At 41.4% G+C, this 22385-nt stretch overlaps 2 protein-coding genes and 1 long non-coding RNA gene across 4 annotated transcripts in view; 2 read left to right on the forward strand and 1 right to left on the reverse strand.

Moving 5' to 3' along the window:
- The first annotated feature begins 2640 nt into the window (after positions 1 to 2640).
- septin2 (septin 2) lies at positions 2641 to 8262 on the forward strand. Of its 2 annotated transcripts, none has more exons than XM_088396829.1 (13): positions 2641 to 2792; positions 3681 to 3722; positions 3826 to 3940; positions 4647 to 4733; positions 4804 to 4927; positions 4990 to 5124; positions 5192 to 5309; positions 5383 to 5484; positions 5545 to 5690; positions 5804 to 5926; positions 7023 to 7083; positions 7164 to 7253; positions 7438 to 8262. In XM_088396829.1, the coding sequence occupies exons 2-12, from the start codon at positions 3699 to 3701 to the stop codon at positions 7239 to 7241; spliced, it is 1113 nt and encodes a 370-aa protein (XP_088252955.1). In that variant the 5' UTR covers positions 2641 to 2792; positions 3681 to 3698; the 3' UTR covers positions 7242 to 7253; positions 7438 to 8262. The 2 variants fall into 2 exon arrangements, with proteins under 2 accessions (XP_088252955.1, XP_088252956.1); XM_088396830.1 differs by having other exon boundaries at positions 5804 to 5887.
- A 168-nt stretch (positions 8263 to 8430) lies between these two features.
- The window catches only part of LOC148387127 (calsyntenin-2-like), a 55372-nt gene continuing 41417 nt past the window's right edge, over positions 8431 to 22385 (reverse strand). The window contains exons 10-18 of the mRNA XM_088396597.1: positions 17024 to 17186; positions 12734 to 12900; positions 12229 to 12377; positions 11779 to 11984; positions 11507 to 11674; positions 10620 to 10765; positions 10317 to 10437; positions 10035 to 10225; positions 8431 to 9922 (exon numbers count right to left, since the gene is read on the reverse strand). Coding sequence (XP_088252723.1) covers positions 9698 to 9922; positions 10035 to 10225; positions 10317 to 10437; positions 10620 to 10765; positions 11507 to 11674; positions 11779 to 11984; positions 12229 to 12377; positions 12734 to 12900; positions 17024 to 17186 — 1536 coding nt within the window. The 3' untranslated portion in view covers positions 8431 to 9697. The remainder of the gene's footprint in view (positions 9923 to 10034; positions 10226 to 10316; positions 10438 to 10619; positions 10766 to 11506; positions 11675 to 11778; positions 11985 to 12228; positions 12378 to 12733; positions 12901 to 17023; positions 17187 to 22385) is intronic.
- The window catches only part of LOC148387128 (uncharacterized), a 49237-nt gene continuing 40968 nt past the window's right edge, over positions 14117 to 22385 (forward strand). The window contains exon 1 of the long non-coding RNA XR_015862634.1: positions 14117 to 14709. This is a non-coding gene — a long non-coding RNA (uncharacterized LOC148387128). The remainder of the gene's footprint in view (positions 14710 to 22385) is intronic.

Here is a 22385-nt window from a genome sequence, read left to right on the forward strand (position 1 = left end):
ATAATTTACTGGTCCTTGGAGTAAATATTGATTTCTTATAACCATTTTCATAATTATGATAGCTTATCCGATTAAACACTTTATAACCTCCTCGTATGTTATTGAAATGACATTGATGGATTAGTGAGCAGGCCAAACTGTCAAGAATTCTTGCTATTTGAGTGTCAGTTGTCAAAAACATTTTAAAAATTGAGATCTGAAAAAAAAAATTTAAATTACAGTAAATATTCTGGCATCTGTCATACCCTGTTGCTACCATGAGATTTTTCTCATGTCAAATCCGATTGGCCTTGGCAGATAAGGTCAGGCAACACTCCAGTAGGGGCTCTTTATTCCATTTACTCCCCTCAATCAAAAGCCGATGTTTCTGAAAGATCCAGCAGTGCAGACACACAGCGGCAGCACTTGTGATAAGGCATTTTCAGCAGAAGGGCTGCAGGGATAAAGTGACGGACAGCAGGGGTCACCCAGCCGATCCATCTTCTCATAGCTGGCCTCTTATCTCCTGGCGCCGGAGGTTCCGCATCCCATCATCACCACATCCAAACACTGACCACTCCTACACTGTTCATAGAGATTAAATGTAGGCCAGTGCTTTCTTCTAATAGCGTTTAAGCCAGCAGAGAAGGTCTCGTTGCTGTCTCTACAACTTGGAGTGTGCGCTATTGTGTACTTGTCTGTGTTTGGTGTGAGTTCTAAGAACAGGCAGAAGGGAAGGGCCGGGCCGGGGGTGTTGTTAGTTGGAACGGGTAATAAGAAAAAGTGCCAGCCGCACAAAATGACTGTGGTAATCCGGTTATCCCCAGGCTCTGAAGATACTGTCCCTCTCCTTGGGAAGTCTATCTTTACTTCTTATGTCAAAACTGTCGTTCATGCACTCAGGTGGATTATAGAGTCACGGTGGAGAAAGAAATGGACAGGTGAACACAAAGACAAAAATTAATGGACGACACGGGGAAGAAGAGTCTGAACAAGAACTCGCAAACTGCAGCGTGTTAGCTAGCAACAATGCAAATATTTAATTCATTCAGTTTTTGTCTGTGTAGATTCAGTCAATCAAGTCAAGCTTTAAATGTGTTTTTTTGTTGCTTTCTGAAAACATCCACAAGTGACTTAGCTTAGCGTAGCTTAACAGCACAGTAGTTTCGCTCTTTAAAAAAAAAACAAGTTTGATATCCCCTGGATTCACATCAATGACTTATAATAAAATTGTAGGTTCCATATTGTCATAATGAACCAAAGCAGAAGTTTCTATAGAACTAAAAAGTTCCATCACACGTCCACGTCACCATTTTGTTGTTTCCGCTCGGAATATAAACAGATCAAATCCCCAAAAGTGCATTCTTGGCTAACAACGCTCTTATTTGACACTCCTGAGTCGTCCATTAGGCAATATTTCAGGAGGAAAATCCCAAAAGATTTTCAGTGCGCTTAGGGAGGGATTTCACTAAACCATGTACTTATTCTCATACTTAAGAAAAGTCAAGCTTTTTAATAGCTTTCCTCCTGACATTTTGACAGTAGAATATGCTTTGCTTGACCCTGGGGGAGGTTGACAGAGATGAGGGGGGTGGGGGAGAGTGGAAAAAAGATCTTTGCCCAACAAATCATTTCATAAGACCTGGTGAAATTAATACACTTCCTGCGGGGCTGGGAGGATAAACCTGAGGTGGTCCCTATCAGCTAGTTTGTAATATAAACAAGTCAGCAGTCAATGAGGTACAGCAATTGTCACTGACTTTGTGCCACCACAGCATCGGATTGAAAATATCCCATCATGTAAATCAAGTTCTGTTTGGAAAGTGGAAGGGTATGATAGACTGACCTCTCACCCCCACCAAAAAAGTCACTCACCAAAAACTCTCAACCCCCCCTTTGCCCCTGTTACAAGAGTGGGGACATTCCCGTAATGTATTTAAAATCACATCTGAAGTCATCACATGCAGCCACCATACAAATGACAGAGCCCGGAGCAACTAAGAAGCTTATGGAAATAATGTTATTTCGCCATGTGCTCAAGATATGCCTGCTGCAACAGCAAAGGGAATAGACTGCTATTTACCAACTTATCTCATGGCTCTTATGGAGGCTAGAGGGAGAAAAACACAGATAGACAGGCAGAAAGGCTTTACGCAACATATTTTCCAGCCGACTGAGCCCCGGAGCTGGAATTAAGTATCGATGCTGATAGAAGAACAAGTCGGTTCAACCACCATGCGAGTCCTCCAAACTGTTGTTCCCTGACATTCGTGTCAAACCATATTTAGTCAAGATAGATATGAAAAATCCACATTAGAAAGAAAGCTAAGATCCAGAACTTCATAATTGTGAACTATAACTGCAAAACAATAATAAAAAAAAGCAAAACTACGGCTTTGATTGGATTTGTCCAGGAATTGAACCCAAGACACGTGGATCCTTAAAAAAATTATACCCATAGATTAAAAAGCCATGTTGACCATATTAAGGTGTAAATTGACCAGCAGGGACTAACTAAGCATTTATTCAAATGATAGTGGAGCCATAATAAAAGAAAAATGGAGCAACACCTCGTCACAGGTTGATTTTTCCACATTCAACATGGAGGCGACGTCGACGTACATATCCAACGCTCTTAGCCACCCATGCCGCGCGGTGCATTGTGGGTGGTCGGTGTATTTGCTCGGAGGAAGCTGTGTACACCGGAATCTGAAGAATTCGAGGTGTCCGCCAAGCTAAACTCTTCTTCCCCGCCGCCTCTCTCTGCTTCCTCTTTGTCCTCTTCGTACTCAATTTTCCAGCGGACGCTGAAGGTAAGGTTTAATTCCACCATCTCAGCACTTTTTAAAAAAAATAACCACATAACTGTTCGCTGTCGGGTAGTTGGCTAAAATTAGCATCGCGAGTTAAACAGGGAGCAGCTAATCAGCTAGTTAGGGAGTAATCGATGCTATCGATTATGCTAAGAATTCTAAATTAACCAGTTTGATTTTTGATCTCTCTCCATCATCTTTTTGGGATGAAACGATGATTAGTTTTATTTTATTTTTGCGGACGTTACCCATGAGCTATGTTCCACACCCACTTGAGCGTTCACCGTTATAAAGAGCGTCTACGGTAATAATAAAACGGTCCACTTTTCTACACGTCGAAATGTAGTACAAACTGAAATTTTGTAGCCTGCACATGCATTCAAAATCTGGATTTTTTTTTTTTTGTCTTTTGTTGGATTTCCTGTTTGACTGCTACGCTTTAAAGTACAGCAAGGCAAAACATTGATACCTCAAAAGTAGAAATGTTTTATGCCAGATTGCAGATTTATTGCTTATTTTATGGCAGGTGAGAATGAAAACTTAAGAAAAGTTGAAACATGAAACGTTACTTACTGCATGTGAAAACATTTACTGTATAAATTGGACCTGTTACCACTTTATAATAATAGCCAAAGAAGCATATCACAAGTTGTAATAAAACTTAAAGGAAAAATAAAAAGCAGATCATGTGTTTTGTGTGTGTTGGGGGGGGGGGGGGGGGGGGGGGTGAGATTGACATTCGAGCTCTCTCGCAAAGCAAACCAGACTTCCTGTCTCTCGCACTTCCAAGACTTGTAAGCAATCATGCATGAATCTATTTCTACTGTTCCCATTCTGAAATGGATTTGCTAAGGCATTAAGTTTTCTTGCTCTTCTGTGTCTTTGAAGGAGCAGTGAAGAAAAACCATGTCGCACGGTGACAAAATGAAGGTAAGCCTACAAAAGAGATGTGCTGTACCCGCAGTCGTTTTGTGATCACCTGAAATGTTACTTTGTCTTCTCAATTAAATTAAAGTCATTTCTCTTTCTACAGCAGGGCCAGTTCACCAACCCCGAGACACCGGGGTATGTGGGATTTGCCAACCTGCCCAATCAGGTTCATCGCAAGTCCGTTAAAAAGGGCTTTGAATTCACGCTTATGGTTGTAGGTAAGGCTACGACAACATCCATATTAAACTTTGGGTGGTATTTGGTTTCATTAATCTGTCACGGGATTTTTTTAAAACTACACAGCAAATCACCGCTGTGTTGAACTTTTGGACTGCAAGTGACATATTAGTCGAGTTGTTCAGCTGGAGTCTGCAAACTTCTGATGTGAAGGCTGTGACTCACCCAAGCCCCCCTGCCCTTCCCCCACTTGGGAAAGAGGGAGGGTGAAAGCTCCCTGCTCATCCTTTTTCCTTTAAAATAAGCCCAGAGTGGAATGTGTCTTGCGCGCCTTCGGGGATTGTTACAAACAGAGAACGAGGCTCCCTCGCTCGCTCTTTTAATCACCTCACGAAATCATTATTTATAGTTCCTGTTCATCTTCTGCTACTTACTGTTATTTCAAGTCAATTAAAAACATTTTTTTTGTTAGACTAGACAATCACACATTTAGCAAAGATAGACGCTGACGTGATTCCTGCGTCAAATGGTTGCTTGGGGCGAGAACACGAGTTTGGCTGACAGGAAGTGTGTTAAATGTACTATTATTATTATTCAGTTCTCACGCTGCTGCTTTCTCTCAATAGGTGTGGTGAGGTCAAATTTCAGTTACTAAATCCGCTTCCTTGTCTGATTGTATCGGGCAACTTTTTGCATAATGATCCATTGAGCACTGAGCTGTTTTTTTTTTCTTTTTTCATTCAAAAGGTGAATCTGGACTTGGAAAATCTACCCTGATCAATAGCCTCTTCCTGACCGACCTCTACCCCGAGAGAATCATCCCAGGAGCGGCAGGTAGAACACCAGCGCGAGGCCGCTCGTGTGGTCACCTTGTCGAGCGTCACGCGCTTTCGTTCCCAAACAGAGAAAATCGAGAGGACGGTTCAGATCGAGGCATCCACGGTGGAAATCGAGGAGCGCGGCGTCAAGTTGCGTCTGACTGTGGTGGACACGCCCGGATATGGAGACGCCATCAACAGCCAGGACTGGTATGAAATTGGGAGCTCATTACCAACATTTGACTGTAATACAAGACTTTTTCTTTGACCAGTTTCAGCACCATTATCAGCTATATCGATGACCAATTTGAGCGCTACCTCCACGACGAGAGCGGTCTCAATCGGCGTCACATCGTCGACAACAGAGTTCACTGCTGCTTCTATTTCATTTCCCCGCTCGGCCACGGGTGAGCCCGGCCGCCGACCGACACCACTCGCCGTCTTTGCGCTCAACTTGTTCCCCGCTCCTCCCAGCTTGAAGCCGCTGGACGTTCAGTTCATGAAGGCCATCCACAATAAGGTCAACGTGGTTCCTGTCATTGCCAAGGCGGACACGCTCACCCTCCGAGAGAGAGAGCGGCTCAAGCGCAGAGTGAGCATCACGCGATTTATCGTTGGGCTCGCCGGCTACTAGGATCATGCGCTGAATGTGTGACCCTGCTCAGATTCTGGATGAAATCGATGAACATGGTATCAAGATTTACCACCTGCCTGACGCCGAGTCGGACGAGGATGAAGACTTTAAAGAGCAGACCAGGATCCTCAAGGTAAACGAACGTGTTCATTAGCCAGCCACCCCGCTCATATGAGTCGCCGACCGTCCCCAGGCGAGCATCCCTTTCGCGGTGGTCGGCTCCAACCAGCAGATCGAGGCCAAGGGGAAGAAGGTGCGGGGTCGCCTGTACCCCTGGGGTGTGGTGGAGGTGGAGAACCCTGAGCACAATGACTTCCTCAAGCTGCGCACCATGCTGATGTGAGCACAACTGCTATTCGTAATCCTCGGCCATAAGAAAGCACAGACACTCAATAGCTGGCCAAATGTTAGCGATTTAAACGATATTTTTGGCATTTTCTACAACTCCACAGAACCCACATGCAGGATCTGCAGGAAGTGACCCAAGACCTGCACTACGAGAACTTCCGCTCGGAGCGCCTGAAGCGCAGCGGCAGGTTGTCCTCCCACGGTTACATTCTGCCTCTGTCTCCTGCGTACGTACTACCTGTCTGTCTGCTTGCTTCTCTGCACCGCCTCCCCCCGGGGCCCTCAGAAAAACACCTTTATTTGTAATTGTAAGACCTCAACACACATATGTGGGTCCAAATATACAGCAACCAGAAGTCATTGTTTCTCTATCAAAGTAGATGACATCATTTCTAGCTGTAGTTTGCATTTACTCCGAAATAACCTCCATTATATTTCTCATAGTGTGAGTTGTACTGGAGTTCTAACTCATCAGTTTGCATGTCAACGACGCTGGCAAGCAGCTGGGCAAAGTAAAGCCATTTTCATTTCTCTCCTTAAACTGATTATAAATAAATAAAAATCAAGCACTTAGAATATATGTTACACGTTTAAATTAATTGGTTAATTATTACATCTGTAGCCGACTTGAGCAGAATTGCCATTTTAACAAATCAATCATTACCCTCACAATAGCTCCCAAAAAGTTGTTTTCAGTTTTCCCCTCTAAAGCCAATCCAGGATAAAGGACTGGTTTTACTTCATGGAACATTGGAGGTACTGTTTTGTAGTTTGTCTTCAAGTGGGGGAGGTCTTGCTCTTCCCCCTGACGTTTACACCTGCTTCTGCTGCTGCTGCCTTTCTTCCAACTTGACTCTTATGGTCTTTTGAGGCCCACTTTCCTCTAGCGGACTACTCGACTAACCCACTGTTCCTCTTTCCCCCCCACTTTTCTCAATGTGGCTTTTGTCATGTTTGCCTAATAGTTAGTAGCTGCACTCCTGCCATTTAAACCTCACCCAGAATCAACTTTTATAACCAGTGCACATCACTTACACTTTGATTTTTTTTGGGGGGGTTGGTTTATTCACAGAATCACAAAATGTTAGGGATGGCTTTTGGAACTTGTCATGGCTCAAACGCCTGATTTGAATTTTGCCATTCAGCACCTCATTAGAGAACAGCAAGTTGTGCCAAAAGTTCAGACACAAATTACAACCAGAGGCCAAATATCCCTATCATTTTGAGAGTAGTTAGAAAAAAAAAACCACACCACACACGGGTTTACAATTTGTCTTTTAAACGAGTATTTGAGTAATATGTCCCACTATGTGACTGCTGCAGAAAGGGTCCGGAGCCAGAGGAAATGGACAAGGATATGATTCTGCAGGAGAAGGAGGCTGAGGTGGGTGCCACAACAGATGACATTGCCATTTGGAGGGGATTGGAGCAAATGATTTAAATATGACTTTACGTGTCTTCCAGTTGAGACGAATGCAGGAGATGATTGCCAAGATGCAGGCCCAGATGCAGAAACAGGGCGATGGAGAGGGAGACGTTTGAAAAGATGATGACGTGAGTAAGATCCTTCCAAATGTTGCCATGATTTAATTCACATGGAACACGCTGGTCAGCTTCTGCTGGCCAATCGAAAGCATCGGCACAGCACCGGCCCCTGGCAGAGGAGCAGCTTCATTGACAGGCTGCACTTATTGCCCTGCTTACTTTTTAATTACTTTTTTTCTTCTTCTTATGACAGGTTATTTGTGGCACCACTTGAATTTGTCCAGAAGGAAGCGAAGGACAGGTTGAGAACAGCAGCCATCTGGTTCTTGACTTGTTCATTCAGTCCCACTTGGGATCTGAACTGCTGATAACTATAGTAAAGTATATTCAAACAGTGTTAAAATTACTTATAAATGTATATCCTTGCAGTTATATTCCTGACACTTTTTAACACACATTTTCCAGTCACAAACAAATGACCCCTTGAATCTAAAGTTTTTAAATACCAAATTGTCAGTTACTCTTTCATTTGTTATATTGACAAATTTGACTTTGGGATGACCTAAATCTTGCCAATATTTTCCTCATCAAAGAGTTTGAGAGTCAAAAAACAACTCTTGTCAGTGTTCAAATATTTTTATGTGAGGGTGAAAAAGTATCCCCCCCCCCCCCCCCCCCCCCCCCGGGTAATGATGTGCCATCAAGTGTTACCGATGTTATTACTTTCTCGCATGCTACATTACATCCAGTTTGAGGCCATTTGAAGTTGCATGCCTCTTTTCTGTGAAATCATTTTGAGTTGGACAAACTGAAGGATATTATTCATGACACTCCTTTGTCAGGTGAAGGCTTTCGTTTACATTTGTACTGCTCTGTGAAGTTCTGCCTCAGTGAGAGACAAATGTTTATTTCAAGGCAAAAAAAAAGTTTTTTAACCTTTCCAATGTGGGTCCCATTGATGCCAATTATTCCCCTCACCAGCCAAACTGAGCATTCCTCTGAGCTATTTTTACCCAATAATAATGCACCAAATATTGTTCTTGATGTATAATGTTGTAATAAATGTTTTATTCTCAAATTGTCGGCTGGTGTTTTACATTTTGTGCGTCTGTTGTCAATAGTAGAAATGTACGCATAATGGAAAAATATGCAACAATTACACTTATAGTAGAGAATTGGGCCATCTAGTGGTGAAATAATAGAATACAGTGACATGTTCAACGTGGTTCAATGACAAGACGCTGTATAGATTCTAAAGTCTTTATTGGTCAATATACAGAAAGCAGTGGGATGACCACTACAAAGGGAGAAATATCGAACATTTTTTTTAAAATAAGAAAACAATATATACAAAAGAACTGCTCATAACTTCCTTTACAAGGTTTGCTTAATGTATGTAAATGAGTTACTCTGCACGACATGACAAATGGCTCACAATGATGACGTCACAACCAGCCCAACAAGCGTTAACAAGGAGAATGATGGGTATGGTCATGTATTATGAAGTTATTCAAGTGGTTGATGGTTATTGGTTGATGGGTAACTTAGTGACAAATTCTTTTATTATGACAAGTCTTGTTGATATTTTGCAGGGACTTAAAACAGCACTTTAAACACTAAGTTTAAAACTCGTTTTTTTGAGTTTTCTTGGAGGCACTGGAGTGGAATTCAAAGTGAAGAGATCAGATACAACGGTGACCTCTGTCTTCAGCTAACAAGAGTGACTACATTCGGAAACAGAGTTTCTGACCTTTTGACCTTTAGACATTTTTGTTTGGTATCTGATGACAAGTATGTTTCTCTTTGATAGTAGTCATGCAGTGTGATGTTTCTGAGCTAAGTGCACAAAGAACGTCAGGTTGTGAGCTGAAGATGAAAACAAGGACACACCAAAAGCCAAAATTTAACTACTTCTCATCTCTTGGGTCACGTTGAAGGGGAATAAAGCAGTGTAAAGATCAACTCAAGATTGTTCTGTACAATGTGCGCAATAGTAAATAAACTCATTTGACATACAAACACAAGTCTTCCAATCGCAATCTTAAAAAAACAATCAGTGCTACAAAAGTAATCTGGAAAGAATGCATTTCATTTCAAAGTCACTACTCACAATAAGTTAGCGATATTCATAACTTGGTGAAATGCGAAACAATCACTGCCCGAGTGCAGTTCCTTTTTCTTTAACTTTGATGTGCAATACATTTGAATAGAATCATTTCTTTAAATCCGAGCGCGGTGGTAATATTGAAATTGAGCTTTGTTTTACAGTGCCTTACAATAATATTAAATTGGCTATGGGGCCTTGCCAATGCCCGACAACACACTGAGTTGCTTCATCATGAATACCATTTAGACTGCAGTTAAAATATTGTCCAGCAGGGAGAAGTGTTTGATTGGAAATAACAGCAAGGGCTTGGGTCTGTGGGCGTGTTTGTTTGTGTAAAGCAAGACAGAGGAAGGAGAGCGCTGTGTGTCCAGTACATGTGCAGACATATATTTGCTTGTGTGCGCGGTCAATATGTTAGGGAGGAATTGTGCCACTTGAGCTTCCTCTTCTTTTCCATTTGCATCGCCCCCTCATCTTCGTCCTCCTCGTCGTCCTCTTCCTCCTCGTCGTCGTCATCGCTGTTATCCGACTCCACATTTGCCATTCCTCCCACATGTTCTTCATCCTCTTCTTCCCCCCTACACAGCTCTTGGCTGGCTTCTTCACTGAGGGCATGAGCTCCTCTCACATTCTGAATTCCAAACAAAATCAGAACTGCTGTTTACGTACATGGAAGTTTGTTGTTGTTTATTTTACCAAAAGTAATGAAGTACACATACATCAAAATGAGGTTCGCTAGTTACCTCCATAGGGTTTACAGTGATGTTGAGTGCAGACTTGTCCCAGTCCAGCTCAGGTTCTTTGGCTCCATCCTCTTCCTCTCGGTAGCTCTCCTGATGAGTAGCGTGGATTCTGTACACGCCAATTACTACAATGACCACCAGGGCGGCGATGCACACCACAATAACAACTGTGGCTGCTGGAGGTGCTGGTCCTGCACATGAAAAAAGTACAATTTGAACAGTAGAGTCAGACCATTTTTGTGTTTATCCATTTTTAAATACCATGATATATAAATGTCTTACCTGACATGTGGGAATTAGGAGCATGTATCATGAGTGGGTGATGAACGGCTCTTATGTACTGCGCCTGAGCTGGCATGTGATTGACATGCTCCACCGGCTTGACGTGGTGAAGAACACTGACCTGGAGTGGCACAAGAACACTTGAAGATTCAGAGATTGCAGCAAAAGACAATGCAAGGGAGTCAAGTGTGAGGAGGGGGAAAGATGGCAAGCCACTTAAACATGAGGAGGCTGGATAATCGTTTGGGATCACGATCAACGTGTCCTCATAGTGGAGCTAGGTATAAAAAAGAAAAAAATAACCTCCAGGATGAATTCATTGCTGGTGTAACGGCCGTTAAGCTCCGAGCAGGTGAGTCGGAACCTTCTTTCAGTCAGGGTGGCAGGTCGCCAGTTCCTGTAGCGCACCTGACGCACTGCCTGCTCATAGTGGGCCATGGAGTCCACCCCTGGCACACGCAAAATTCACGTTAACACATTGCTATTTTGCAGCACCATATCAGGAAATTAATCCATTTCACTCAATTAGTCAGAATATTTTTACAGTACAGTGACTATTGCAAGGGCTCTGGCACAGATCCCTGTGGTTCACCTATCTGTTAAAATATGATGAAAAAGTGTGCACAGCATATATGGGAAGATATTTTAAGGTGTAAATATTAGTACATATATATAAAAAATGTGCAGCAAAACTACAAAGTAAAACTGATTAGCGGCAAGCCTCTGGTGTCTGGGGCCCTTGAGTGACTCAGAGGTCAGTTTAGTGATTTCTTTTTGGCCTGGCATAGGATGCGTGATAGTAGGCCCCCTTTGGAGATGCCTGAAGGCGTTAAAATGACCTCTGCAACTTTTTCAACATTTTGAACTGACCTTTTTTTTTTTTTTTTATGGTCTTAAAAAAAACAAACCAGAAAACAGTGCCTTTAGCAATAAAATAATTCTTGCACAAGACAAGCCAGTAGCATCTGACACTAAAAAAATGGAGCTTCAATGAGTAAGTATATAGTAAAAAAGACCCATGGTATCATCAATCCCTGACTGCAACCCTACTGAGAGCACAAAACCAATCACTACTTCAGTAACAAAAAGGTCACGACCCATTGTGATAAAATCAACTTTGAACACAAAAATGAAAGCAGTGAACTTTCCAAAACACAATATGTGATTCATCTGCAGGTGTTGAAACTTACCATATATTGATATTCCCGAGGTGGAGTTGGTGGCGTCGAGGTGTTTTCCCAGCAGAGCGCTGTGATGAATATGTAGGCTCTCTCTTTCAGGATTCAGCTCGTCCCCAATCACCAAGATATCACAGTAGTCCAAGTTATGCATCACCTCCATCACACCTGGCCTGCGGGCTGCACGCAGCGACAGAAAAAATGATCCAACTCTTAACCATAAATCCCTCACGGAGAGCACTGACAATGCTGTCAGACATTTCCTGCAAACGCAGACATCTCACATCCACTGAGGCCGTCTCCCTTCATTACTGTGCTGGTGATGTAGAGCTCCTTGAAAGGAGCCACGCCCACTGGAGCGCGAAGGTCACCGGCGGGTCTGACGAGTCGACCGGATCCCGTAATGGTGATTCTCGGTTCACTGGGCGGCTGCACCATGACCACCGCCTTGACGTCTGGGATGGAGAGACACGCGTCCTCCCCGAAACATCTGACACGTAAGCAATGGAACATGGCAACAGTGATTCTATTACTGCTTGTGATTGAGCGGCTGGATTCACTTGAAGGTACGGCCAGCCGCGCTATATCATCATTTGCTTCTCATTTTTAATTTAGTGATTGTTAGTTTATATTTAGTCGTTCCTCTATACCTTTAAAGGGGTTTCTTTCATAAGACATATTTTCCACTGTGATGGCTGAACAAATCCGATGGATTTAAAAAAAATTGCACTTACAGTACAGTGGTGCTGATGTGGAGCCGTCGCAGGCCCGGTGTTGGAAACTGGCGAGAGTTGATGTAGGACACCTTGGTCATGGCTGTGTTGATGCTGTCCAGATCCTCCCCTTCCATGACTAGCATTGACTGTGCAGGGTTAAAATGGAACTGCAAAAAGACGTGGCAAAAGCAATTATCATAGCTGCGAACATTGACAAGGCCTTTTCATAATACAATAAGCATTTGTAATTCCTACAGAAGCCACCAGATGAAGGCAAATTTCTAATGAAACTACTAAATTCACTTGGAGATAGTTCCTTGACAGCAAGGGGCCAAAAGATGGTATCAAAGTGATCCTATTGATCACTAAATTGGTCATCTTAATGATGATTGATATTGATTATGTTTAATAATTAATAAACATCAAGAGGAGCTACGTCACTGCTTGTACAACTATACAATAGCAGTAAGATGTGTGTGTGTGTGTGTGTATTTCTAACCCTTTCCCCCCAATAACCACACACCTTGATGTCCTTAGCTAGGCTTTCAAGGGAGTTAATATCGAGACCTTCTTTGCAGGCCTGCAAGCAGGAGATAACCTTCTGGGTTTCAATGCGGCCCGGGCGGATCGTCAAGCCCGACAAGCTGCCACGGAAATACTGGGTGAACCTCGGAGTCGCTACCTCGCCACCTAAACGGGAATGAGGGAAAAGAATAGAGGAGATAAGGAACAAGAAGAGAAAGTAGAGAAGTGCGATAAGGGGAGGTGAGGTTGGGCGTGCAGGTGGAAAATAAGAAGTGGGTCAATAAAGGACAATTGGAAGGGAAGAGAAGAAAAAGTTCTATTTCAATGGGAGAAGCGTCAGACTAAGTGTTCTAGTGATGTCATTAAGAATTAAACACTTTCTTTTAAGTTTCAATGTGCTGGTAACCTGAGAGGGGGAAAACTATTTTTAAAAATGTACTTTTACAGCCTCTGTCTGTCTATATCGCGGTTTATCGTGGGTGGGTCTGTAAAATATCCCCAACAAATGTGATGCACGCAAAAATCTGTGCGACATGGCTCGAATAAGAGTAATCATGTAAATGTGACGCGACAGGCGCTCAACATCTGGCACATCAGCGTCGATATTCTGACACTTCCTCTTGGGAATTTTGTGCACAAGTTTGACAGACGCAACGAATGCAATGCATGTTCATCCAAGATTGTTCCGCAACTGTCACAGCAAGGAAACACGTCTTTTTCAAGCCAGTGAATAAAGCTTCAAAGTTGTAACTCAATGCAGAAAGTGTCACTTTGAATGAGTATTCATGTCACCATTCTTGGACTGCTTTCATTTTCTGTGTTGCTCGTAAACTATTTATGCCACGTCAATGTTTGTTGACGGAGGAAATTCTTTTCTTTTAAATGTTGCCTCTGCTTTCGTTCTAAAGTAAAAGTCGAAGTGTTTTCCTGCCTCAGGAGACAGCATTTGGGTCATTTTTCTTCCTTGTTGTGTTTTAAAGACACACACTTAAGAGTGAGCGGCAGGACATTTTTATTGCGCATTGCATTTGTAGTGTGAAACCAAGACTATTGAAACCTGATATGATAAAGAAAAAAATAGGGCAGATTTGGAATGAATGCAAATCAGTGCCCAGTGTTATTATTTTTGTCTGTTTTTATAATATTATTTGATACATCAAGACTTGAGATCCAATAATTGCAATGGTCCATGACGGGCGGGAATGGAAAAATAAAACTAAATTATTCTTACATTATTTTTTTAAATTTGCGTTACACCGTGTTTTTTATTTCATAGACTATTAAGAATCAAATATAGCCAACTACACAAAAATAAAAAACAACTTTTACGTGATCGAACTTTTCAACTCATAAGCGTCGTGACGCTCCAGTTCAACAACAATCGGGTCGTTGTCGTTGTGTAGTTAGAGGTAAGCAGTGGCAAAACAATTGTATGTGCCAGTAATTGAACGAAAAAAAAAATCAAATAAACACGCACAGAAAATGCGAGTACAGTAATTGTTGCGGTTGGTCACGAGATTTTTGTTGCCCTGATAAACGTGGGACGTCCTCGTCGCCATCTTAGGCAGGAGTCTCTTATCCTAATATTTCATCTTTGACCCTGACACCGGCCGGCCCATCCTGTTAATTAATCAGCGAACCTGGAACATGTTCTGGTTTTTCCTGGACCGGACGTCGCTATGCTGTGTGCCAAGATTGAAATCCCACAAAGAGACTGAAGACACGTTCAACCCTTTCCAACATTGATGGAAATCCTGGACAGGTGCCCATCGGACATTTTTCCAAATATGTGGATATTATAACCCTTTGACCACCTGGAGCGTTTCTCTACAACAAACAGGATCCAGACACGCCTAAGGACGCCTCAACAATTTGACACTTTTGTCATTTGAAAAAGAAATGATGGACAGCTCTGATCATCATGACATAATCAATGTTTTGAACTCAGCCCAGAAGACTCCACCTTCTGTAATGGTAAGTCAGAAATTTTTATTTTATTGTGGCACAAGCATGATTGTGATTATCTCGGCATGTGGTTGTCTCGCGAGATTTGAATTTTATTCAGTTTTTATTTTAAAATGCGATGTGTCAAGACAAGAGGATTCAGTGAGAGAGAAAAAATCAGGCCCACCTTGATTTTTTTTTTTTTTTCCCCAGGCCTACCTATTAGCCACCCTCTGGCTCTGCCACTATGGGCCCCATGGTGAGAATACCAAAAGGGCTTTCTTTCAAACAGTGAGGGAAAAAAAATAATACAAAAAGAAAACAGACACATTGTGCATGTTACATGGCAACATATTTCTCTTGCTGCCAGGCGGTGGACAGAGTGTGCATGTCTGAGTCCACACACTTCATTATTGTGATGTTGACTCCGGGTAAAAGGTTGGTGAACGGGGGCGTTGGGGCTCCGCTAGTGAAATGAGAGCCTGAAAGGCAATCTTGCTCACTAATGGCCTGCAAAGTTATCAGTTGCAGCTTAGTGAAGCTTAAGGCAGCTTCATTGGGATGTAATAGCTGGCAAAGTTGTGGCCCATTCACTCTGCCTAATCCCTCCTTCAGGGCTTTCTCTCACAATCACAAATTCACAGCGAGAAGTCAGAAAAGGCAAAATGGCAGGAAATGATGACGATGATGATGATGATGAAAAGGAAATTGCAATCAAGCTCAAGAGGGAAAGAATTTCAAATGACCGGAGAAATGTTCTCTGGAAAGATGTTTTTTCAATATGGACTTTGATTTAGGTGAGCTGCAGCGCCCATCACTGCTGTTGGTCTACCCCCCCCAGCACATTTCTTTAAAATGAGGCGAATCATCGCACAGCAGCTCAAATTGACTACAACGCGATCATCGCTGCGTTTTTCTTCCCATTTGTTGCAACCAGTCGTTTGATCCCTACTTTGCTCATGCCTCTCCATTTCAAAAGAAATGTTCACAGCCCCAAGGCATACATCTTAATCTCTATTTATTTTTCTCTCCTACATTCTCCCGCGTATGCACTTCAAACGTGAATTTAATTCGAAATTGCTTGGCAGTGGCTTGACGTCCCATTTCAATGTTTGTTGTAAGATTTCAGTCCCAGTACAAATTACAGTAGTCAAAGTTACATAGTAATTCTGAAGGCGCTAGGCAGATTACATTGCCATGGCAACATATAGGTGATAAAATTTGATTAGACATTCATCTGGCATCCAATTACACGTACTGAAATTGTTTCAAACCCTTGAACCACGTGCAACATAGCAATTATAGTGAAATGTTAGGAAAAAGCTACTTCATATTTAATGTAAGAAATTTTAAATTGTATTCTTACGTTAATATGGCAGCAAAGAATTGCCGCTTGTAGTTTATGAACCTCGTCTTGCCCTAAGTAGCGCATTTGTGAGCGTACCAATTTGAGATGATGTCTGTTAGTGGGGAGGTCTTTAGTACAAACAACAGAGTAATTGCTTACAGCGTGCGGTGTAATTCTCCACATTTGCACGTATTAACGGGGGACTCACTTTACATGCTGCTCTCCTTAGCAACGGCCATCAATTGGGCTCAGCAGTTCAACTCTTTCATTTCTGAAAGTGAACAAGACTGCAGCCAGGACCATTTTATTTGGCAGTGGAAAAATTTAGGCTTTTTTTAAAATTATTTTTTAGAGAGAGGCATTTATTTGTTCAAGTGAAGCTACCCGTAACTAATTGGGACACTGTGTCTATTATTAGATTCAAAGGACAAACATTTTTTGAAGAAATATGATAACTCGCCTTAGTTTTTCATTCAAATCTTTTTTCCAAACCATAATGTGAAGTAAAAACTGCAATCATGTGGTTGCACAAGTGTGCACACCCTCTTCAAAGTGGGAATTCGGAATTAACCAATCACATTCAAATTCAAACAAATTGCAATTGTTCTAGTAGTCTTTTTCTCCCTTTCTTTCGAGCGGAAGCCAAAAGCTTCTGTGCCGCACCGACTGCTATTTAGCATTGTTCATTTCAGTTTTTGCAGAGCAATCACATTAACAGTTAGAAAAAGTGATAAATATTCAAATCAGTCATTTTTTTTAACAGGGATTCACACTTTTTATATTCACTGTTAATATAACGTCAAACTTGCAGAAAAAGGAACGTAAGATGTAAACGAAAAAGGTTCATCTGACACGCTAACACACACACACACACACACACACACACACACACACACACACACACACACACACACACACACACACACACACACACACACACACACACACACACACACACACACACACACACACACACACACACACACACACACCAACCTTGCCAGCAGGCGCCCACTGTGAGCTGCGTATCGATCTGTGAGGCATGGATTGGCCAGTCATCTGTCACCAGGTAGGGTTCATAGGTCACTCCATCCACAAAGAGAGTCACAGCAGGAAATTCCACATTGATCACGTAATAGTGCCACTCTTTGTCACAGATCTGCAGAAGGGAATAAAAAGAAGATAGACGAGTCAGTCACTAGGCAACAAGACTTTTTTTTTTTTTTTTACCTTACTACATAGTACGTCAACCAAAGGGAAGCTAGTTACTAAAGTAGGATGGTTATGCATTCTTTAGAGAAAATGACTCATCTCAGTTTTGGATGGTTCTGCTCATGGCTTTTTGCTGACAGCTAATGGGCTGTTCATTAAAATCCAATAGGACATACGTTGAGTGACAATCCATTTAAAATGAGTGTTTCACCAGGTTTTTGATGGCTGCTGGATTTGACAGGCTCCGGCTTGAAAGGTGGCTGCTGATGCGTTGCTTTGCGTAGATGTCTGAATCTCAAATTAGGTTCACTCAGTTCAGTCAAGCGGCCGCAAAAAAAATAATTCCTGCAATATTTTGGGAGGTTTCTTTTAAAACATAGATGGTGGCAGTTATATTCTTGAGGTATTATAACAACGCCGGGAGGTGGCAGTCAACTCAATTTTCCGACAGGCGGCATTATGTTAGACAGTGAACAATTCTTTAAAAAATATGATTAAAAGCTCCCACTTGTAGTTTACAGTCAAACTAATCACCAGAGACAATTACACATTGCATACTAAAAAAAAAACATATTACCTACAGTCATATATTCTTTATCCTCTGCAAAAAAAAAAAAAAAAACGCTCTCCTGCCGCTGACTAAGGAGATGTTTCCATATTTGTATTTTTATATTAATCTGCCCCCTGGTGGCCAAGGCACACACACCAGAAGAACCTCAGCGGAACTGATTAATCTTCATCAAAAAAATTGTATATTATGTGCTTTAGATATCTGCTTGATAGCTGCCATGTTCATTCCAGAACACAAATATATTATCTCAATCAAAGACCAGCATTACTTTGACTGTGAATCTCCTTTTGAGGCATCAGGGAGTTTTGAGGCCACTTTGATACCCCCCCCATGCCGCATTTGCCGTGAAGGATTGAGTTGATTTATTTGCACTAAAGAGGGAAATATCTTTTCATTTGCCACACAAAGATAGAAAAACAGCAGGAATGAATGTGCTTCTAATCGCTACACGCACCTCAAAACACTTGCTGTTTATTATGGCAGTAAAATAAACAGGAAATGGGAAAGTGGGAATTCAAGGAGACACACTGTGCATATCAGTGAATATTTGAAAAGCTAAATACATTTTTTTCAGGGAATACAATCAATGTATAATTGCGGTCTCCTCATTTTGCACCAAGATTTGATTATAATACTTTATGCAGCATTTGAACGTATTTCTATAATGATAGCGATACCATTTTATACTACAATCTATATATATTATTATTTGGAATAAACGTTCATTTGTATCGTTGTGTTTGCGGCCGAATCCGAGTCAACTGGCGTATTGATTATAGCACAGTGCATATCAGGTGTTATTTTAAAAGGTTGTATTCCGCCAGCTCACATTTTGGATTTGGATATGCACTTGACTTGACAAGTGGAATTAATTGCTTTTTAAAGGATGTCTGGCTGAGAGCCTGTGGAAATGAGTGCTAAGTTGGCCTGGCCAAGTCGAATATCCGATCTGATTATTCTTTCCTCTGACTCGCCACTTGCTACTGTTTTAGATCTCATTCACATGATTTTATTTTTTTATTTATTATTATACTGATTACAATCCCTCAAAAGGAAATTCAATTTAATCTTTTTTTTTGTAACTCATACAGCACACGCGATAACACACGAGGGGCCGTGCAAGGAGAGACGTTAGACAAACAGTGCCTTGCTCAAGAGTACTAGCACCTCCCCAACTATCTAATTTATTTCTATTTATGTATTTAATTATGTATTTATTTATGTATTTTTTTATTTTTTATTTATCACCGGGGCTTGAGCCATAAATTATTTTATATATATATATATATATATATATATATATATATATATATATATATATATATATATATATATATATATATATATATATATATATATATATATATATATATATATATATATATATATCTCGCCCATTGGCGAGAAAGAGCTGGTCTGAAGGACAGCACAGAGGCACTGATCCTGGCTGCACAAGAACAGGCCTTGAGCACCAGAGCAATAGAGGCCCAAATCTACCACACCAGACAAGACCCCAGGTGTAGATTGTGCAAAGAAGGTCCTGAGACAATCCAGCACATAACTGCAGGGTGTAAGATGCTGGCAGGTAAAGCATACATGGAGCGCCATAACCAAGTAGCTGGAATAGTGTACAGGAACATCTGTGCAGAGTATGGACTGGAAGTCCCAAGATCCAAGTGGGAAACACCTCCAAAGGTGGTAGAGAATGACCAAGCCAAGATCCTCTGGGACTTCCAGATCCAGACAGACAGAATGGTAATGGCGAACCAACCGGACATTGTGGTAGTGGACAAAGAGCAGAGGAAAGCCGTTGTGGTTGACATAGCCATCCCAAATGATGGTAACATTAGGAAAAAGGAACATGAGAAACTTGAGAAATATCAAGGGCTCAGAGAAGAGCTGGAGAAGACCTGGAGAGTTAAGACTTCAGTGGTACCTGTGGTCATTGGAGCACTAGGGGCAGTAACCCCCAAACTGGAGGAGTGGCTCAAACAGATCCCAGGAAAAACATCTGACATCTCAGTCCAGAAAAGTGCAGTACTAGGAACAGCAAAGATACTGTGTAGAACCCTCAAGCTCCCAGGCCTCTGGTAGAGGACCCGAGCTTGAAGGGAAAAAGATACCACCCACGGGGGGTGAGGAAAAAGTTTTTTTTTATATATATATATATTATGTATATATATATATATATATATATATATATATATATATATATATATATATATATGTATATATATATATATATATATATTTTATGTATATATATATATATATATATATTTTATGTATATATATATATATATATATATTTTATGTATATATATATATATATATATATATTTTATGTATATATATATATATATATATATATATATATATATATATATATGATATATATTATATGCAATATATTGCACAGAATAATATTGATCTTGTTGACTGCTAAATTGCTGCGACATATTCATGAGTATCTGATAGATTTAATACAGAGGAGAGTGGAGTAAAATATTTCTGACTTCATTCTGAGTGTGTCCTTGCATTAATGCAGCCATATAATAGCAATCTATTGTAAATTTAAGTTGATTTGCGATCACTTTTTTTCCCGCCGCATTGTAAACACCACGGGTGATGAGGGACCGCATAAGCCGCCACCAATGTTTAACATTTGGCCAGTGCAAGTTTACGTTAAGCTTATTAAATAAACAGCATGTGGAGCCGAAGGGTTTGGAAGCCATTAGATGGCTCTTCAACAAACACACACAAACACACAGCGTGGGAATAAGTCTTAAATGAAAATCCATTTACCGTATTTTCCGCACTATAAGGCGCACCGGATTATAAGGCGCATAGAATAAAATAACTCAACGTTGCTGAAACGTTAATGCAATCACAATATAGTAACACTTGAAATAGTGAAAACGATAACAATATATCAATAACTCAACGTTGCTCAAACGTTAATATCACACAACACACAAAATAAACACGTAAAGTTTATTAGTCCTCATCCACAAATCCATATTGGTTCATATATAAAGTGCACCGGATTATAAGGCTTTTGGTTTTTAGGTCCGCACTATAAGGCGCACCTAAAAACCAAAATACGGTACTCTTCATCGCTCGTTGACCAGTACTTTGAAAATTTGAATTCTTGCATTCAGCTTTGAATTTTTCTCGCTGTTAAGGGAGAGATGGGATGAACTTCAATCTGCCTGAGTAGCGGCCCATTGAAAAGTCTTAACTTCAGCACCTCAGTAATCCATCCCATCTGCTCGGAAACAACGGGACGCTTCTAATCAGCCCAACGCAGTGAGGGAGTCGCGCCACAACAAGCACTTTGCAAGCAAGCAGATAAAACAGATAAGTGAGGATGCGTCGCAGACGAGGGCCAGGACGTTCAATCCCGACCGCTTCCGCTATTCATTCGCAGTAATCGAACTCAAGACGTGTACCTTCATGATAAATGATGCTCCACAACCGTTTTCACGGCAGTGAAATTGGAACACTTATCTGCGATTCACAACACGCCATGGCGCCGCCCAGCGCTAATTGTGCTCCCAAACGGCTGCCGGCTCAAATAAATGTTACTTTCTCTCTAGCTTAAATCTCAACCTGTAAATACAGCGTTCCCCCACTGTATCATCATTCACCAATTCAGGGAATTTTCGGCTGGGTTATTTCAAACGTTTTACATCACGCACAGTAGCTTGGCTAACCATATCAAGTCAAACTTAAAGCACTTGAATTCATTCAGTGTTATTGATGGTTATAGACGTCAAAGATATTAACTGGGTTAGCAGTGAATGAGTTCAAAACAAACTACCATATTTTCCGGACTATAAGGCGCACCATAAATGCATCATGTCAGATTTTTAATCCAAATCAAATCATTTTCCATTTTATCTTTATTTCAACTTCAGACGCAACAAATTACTTTATAATCACAAAATAATGATCCATAGTCTTTTTGATTCATGATTCATAGTCTTCAGCGGGCCACTTATGATTGATTTCATGACACAATGCTTCGGGCCAATTTAAATTTAGGAATTTGGTCCATATATAAGGCGCACTGTCGGCTTTTGAGAAAATTGTAGGTTTTTGGTGCGCCTTATAGTACCCTTTTTTTTTTTTCATTCTGCTTTGTTATTATGCCCGCCAAGCAAACCGAAGCAAAGCTATAATCTTAATTCACATTTGGCCAAGTGCCCGAGCATTGCTATGAGTCGTAAAGCAGGAGAAAGCAAGTTTGCGCTGTAATGTGTTGCGTAGAAGGTTTCAATCAGGAGCCACATTCCTTCGCTTGTGTTCGATCCATTTGGCAAATGGAGGCCTCTTTTCCGCTCCCTGCCAACGCTCTTTCATGGCTCTCTGCCTCCCCTCTCTAGGGTGACAATTGAAAAATCAATACAGCTAAATGGAGTTGCAGCGGAAGCCATTGAGTGTCCTTCCTAAGTGCAAGAGGAACGAGGAGGACAGTGAGCAGCAGTTCTGACGCGCCGTAGTCACCTCCTCCCTCTTGCCCCGACAACGTTGCTTGCAAATCCCTCCGACCTTGTGCTTGGCTGCATTCCA

Source organism: Syngnathus floridae, chromosome 14 (assembly GCF_059516105.1).
Source record: "Syngnathus floridae isolate MCC-2025c chromosome 14, RoL_Sflo_1.0, whole genome shotgun sequence".
NCBI classification, from domain to species: domain Eukaryota; kingdom Metazoa; phylum Chordata; class Actinopteri; order Syngnathiformes; family Syngnathidae; genus Syngnathus; species Syngnathus floridae.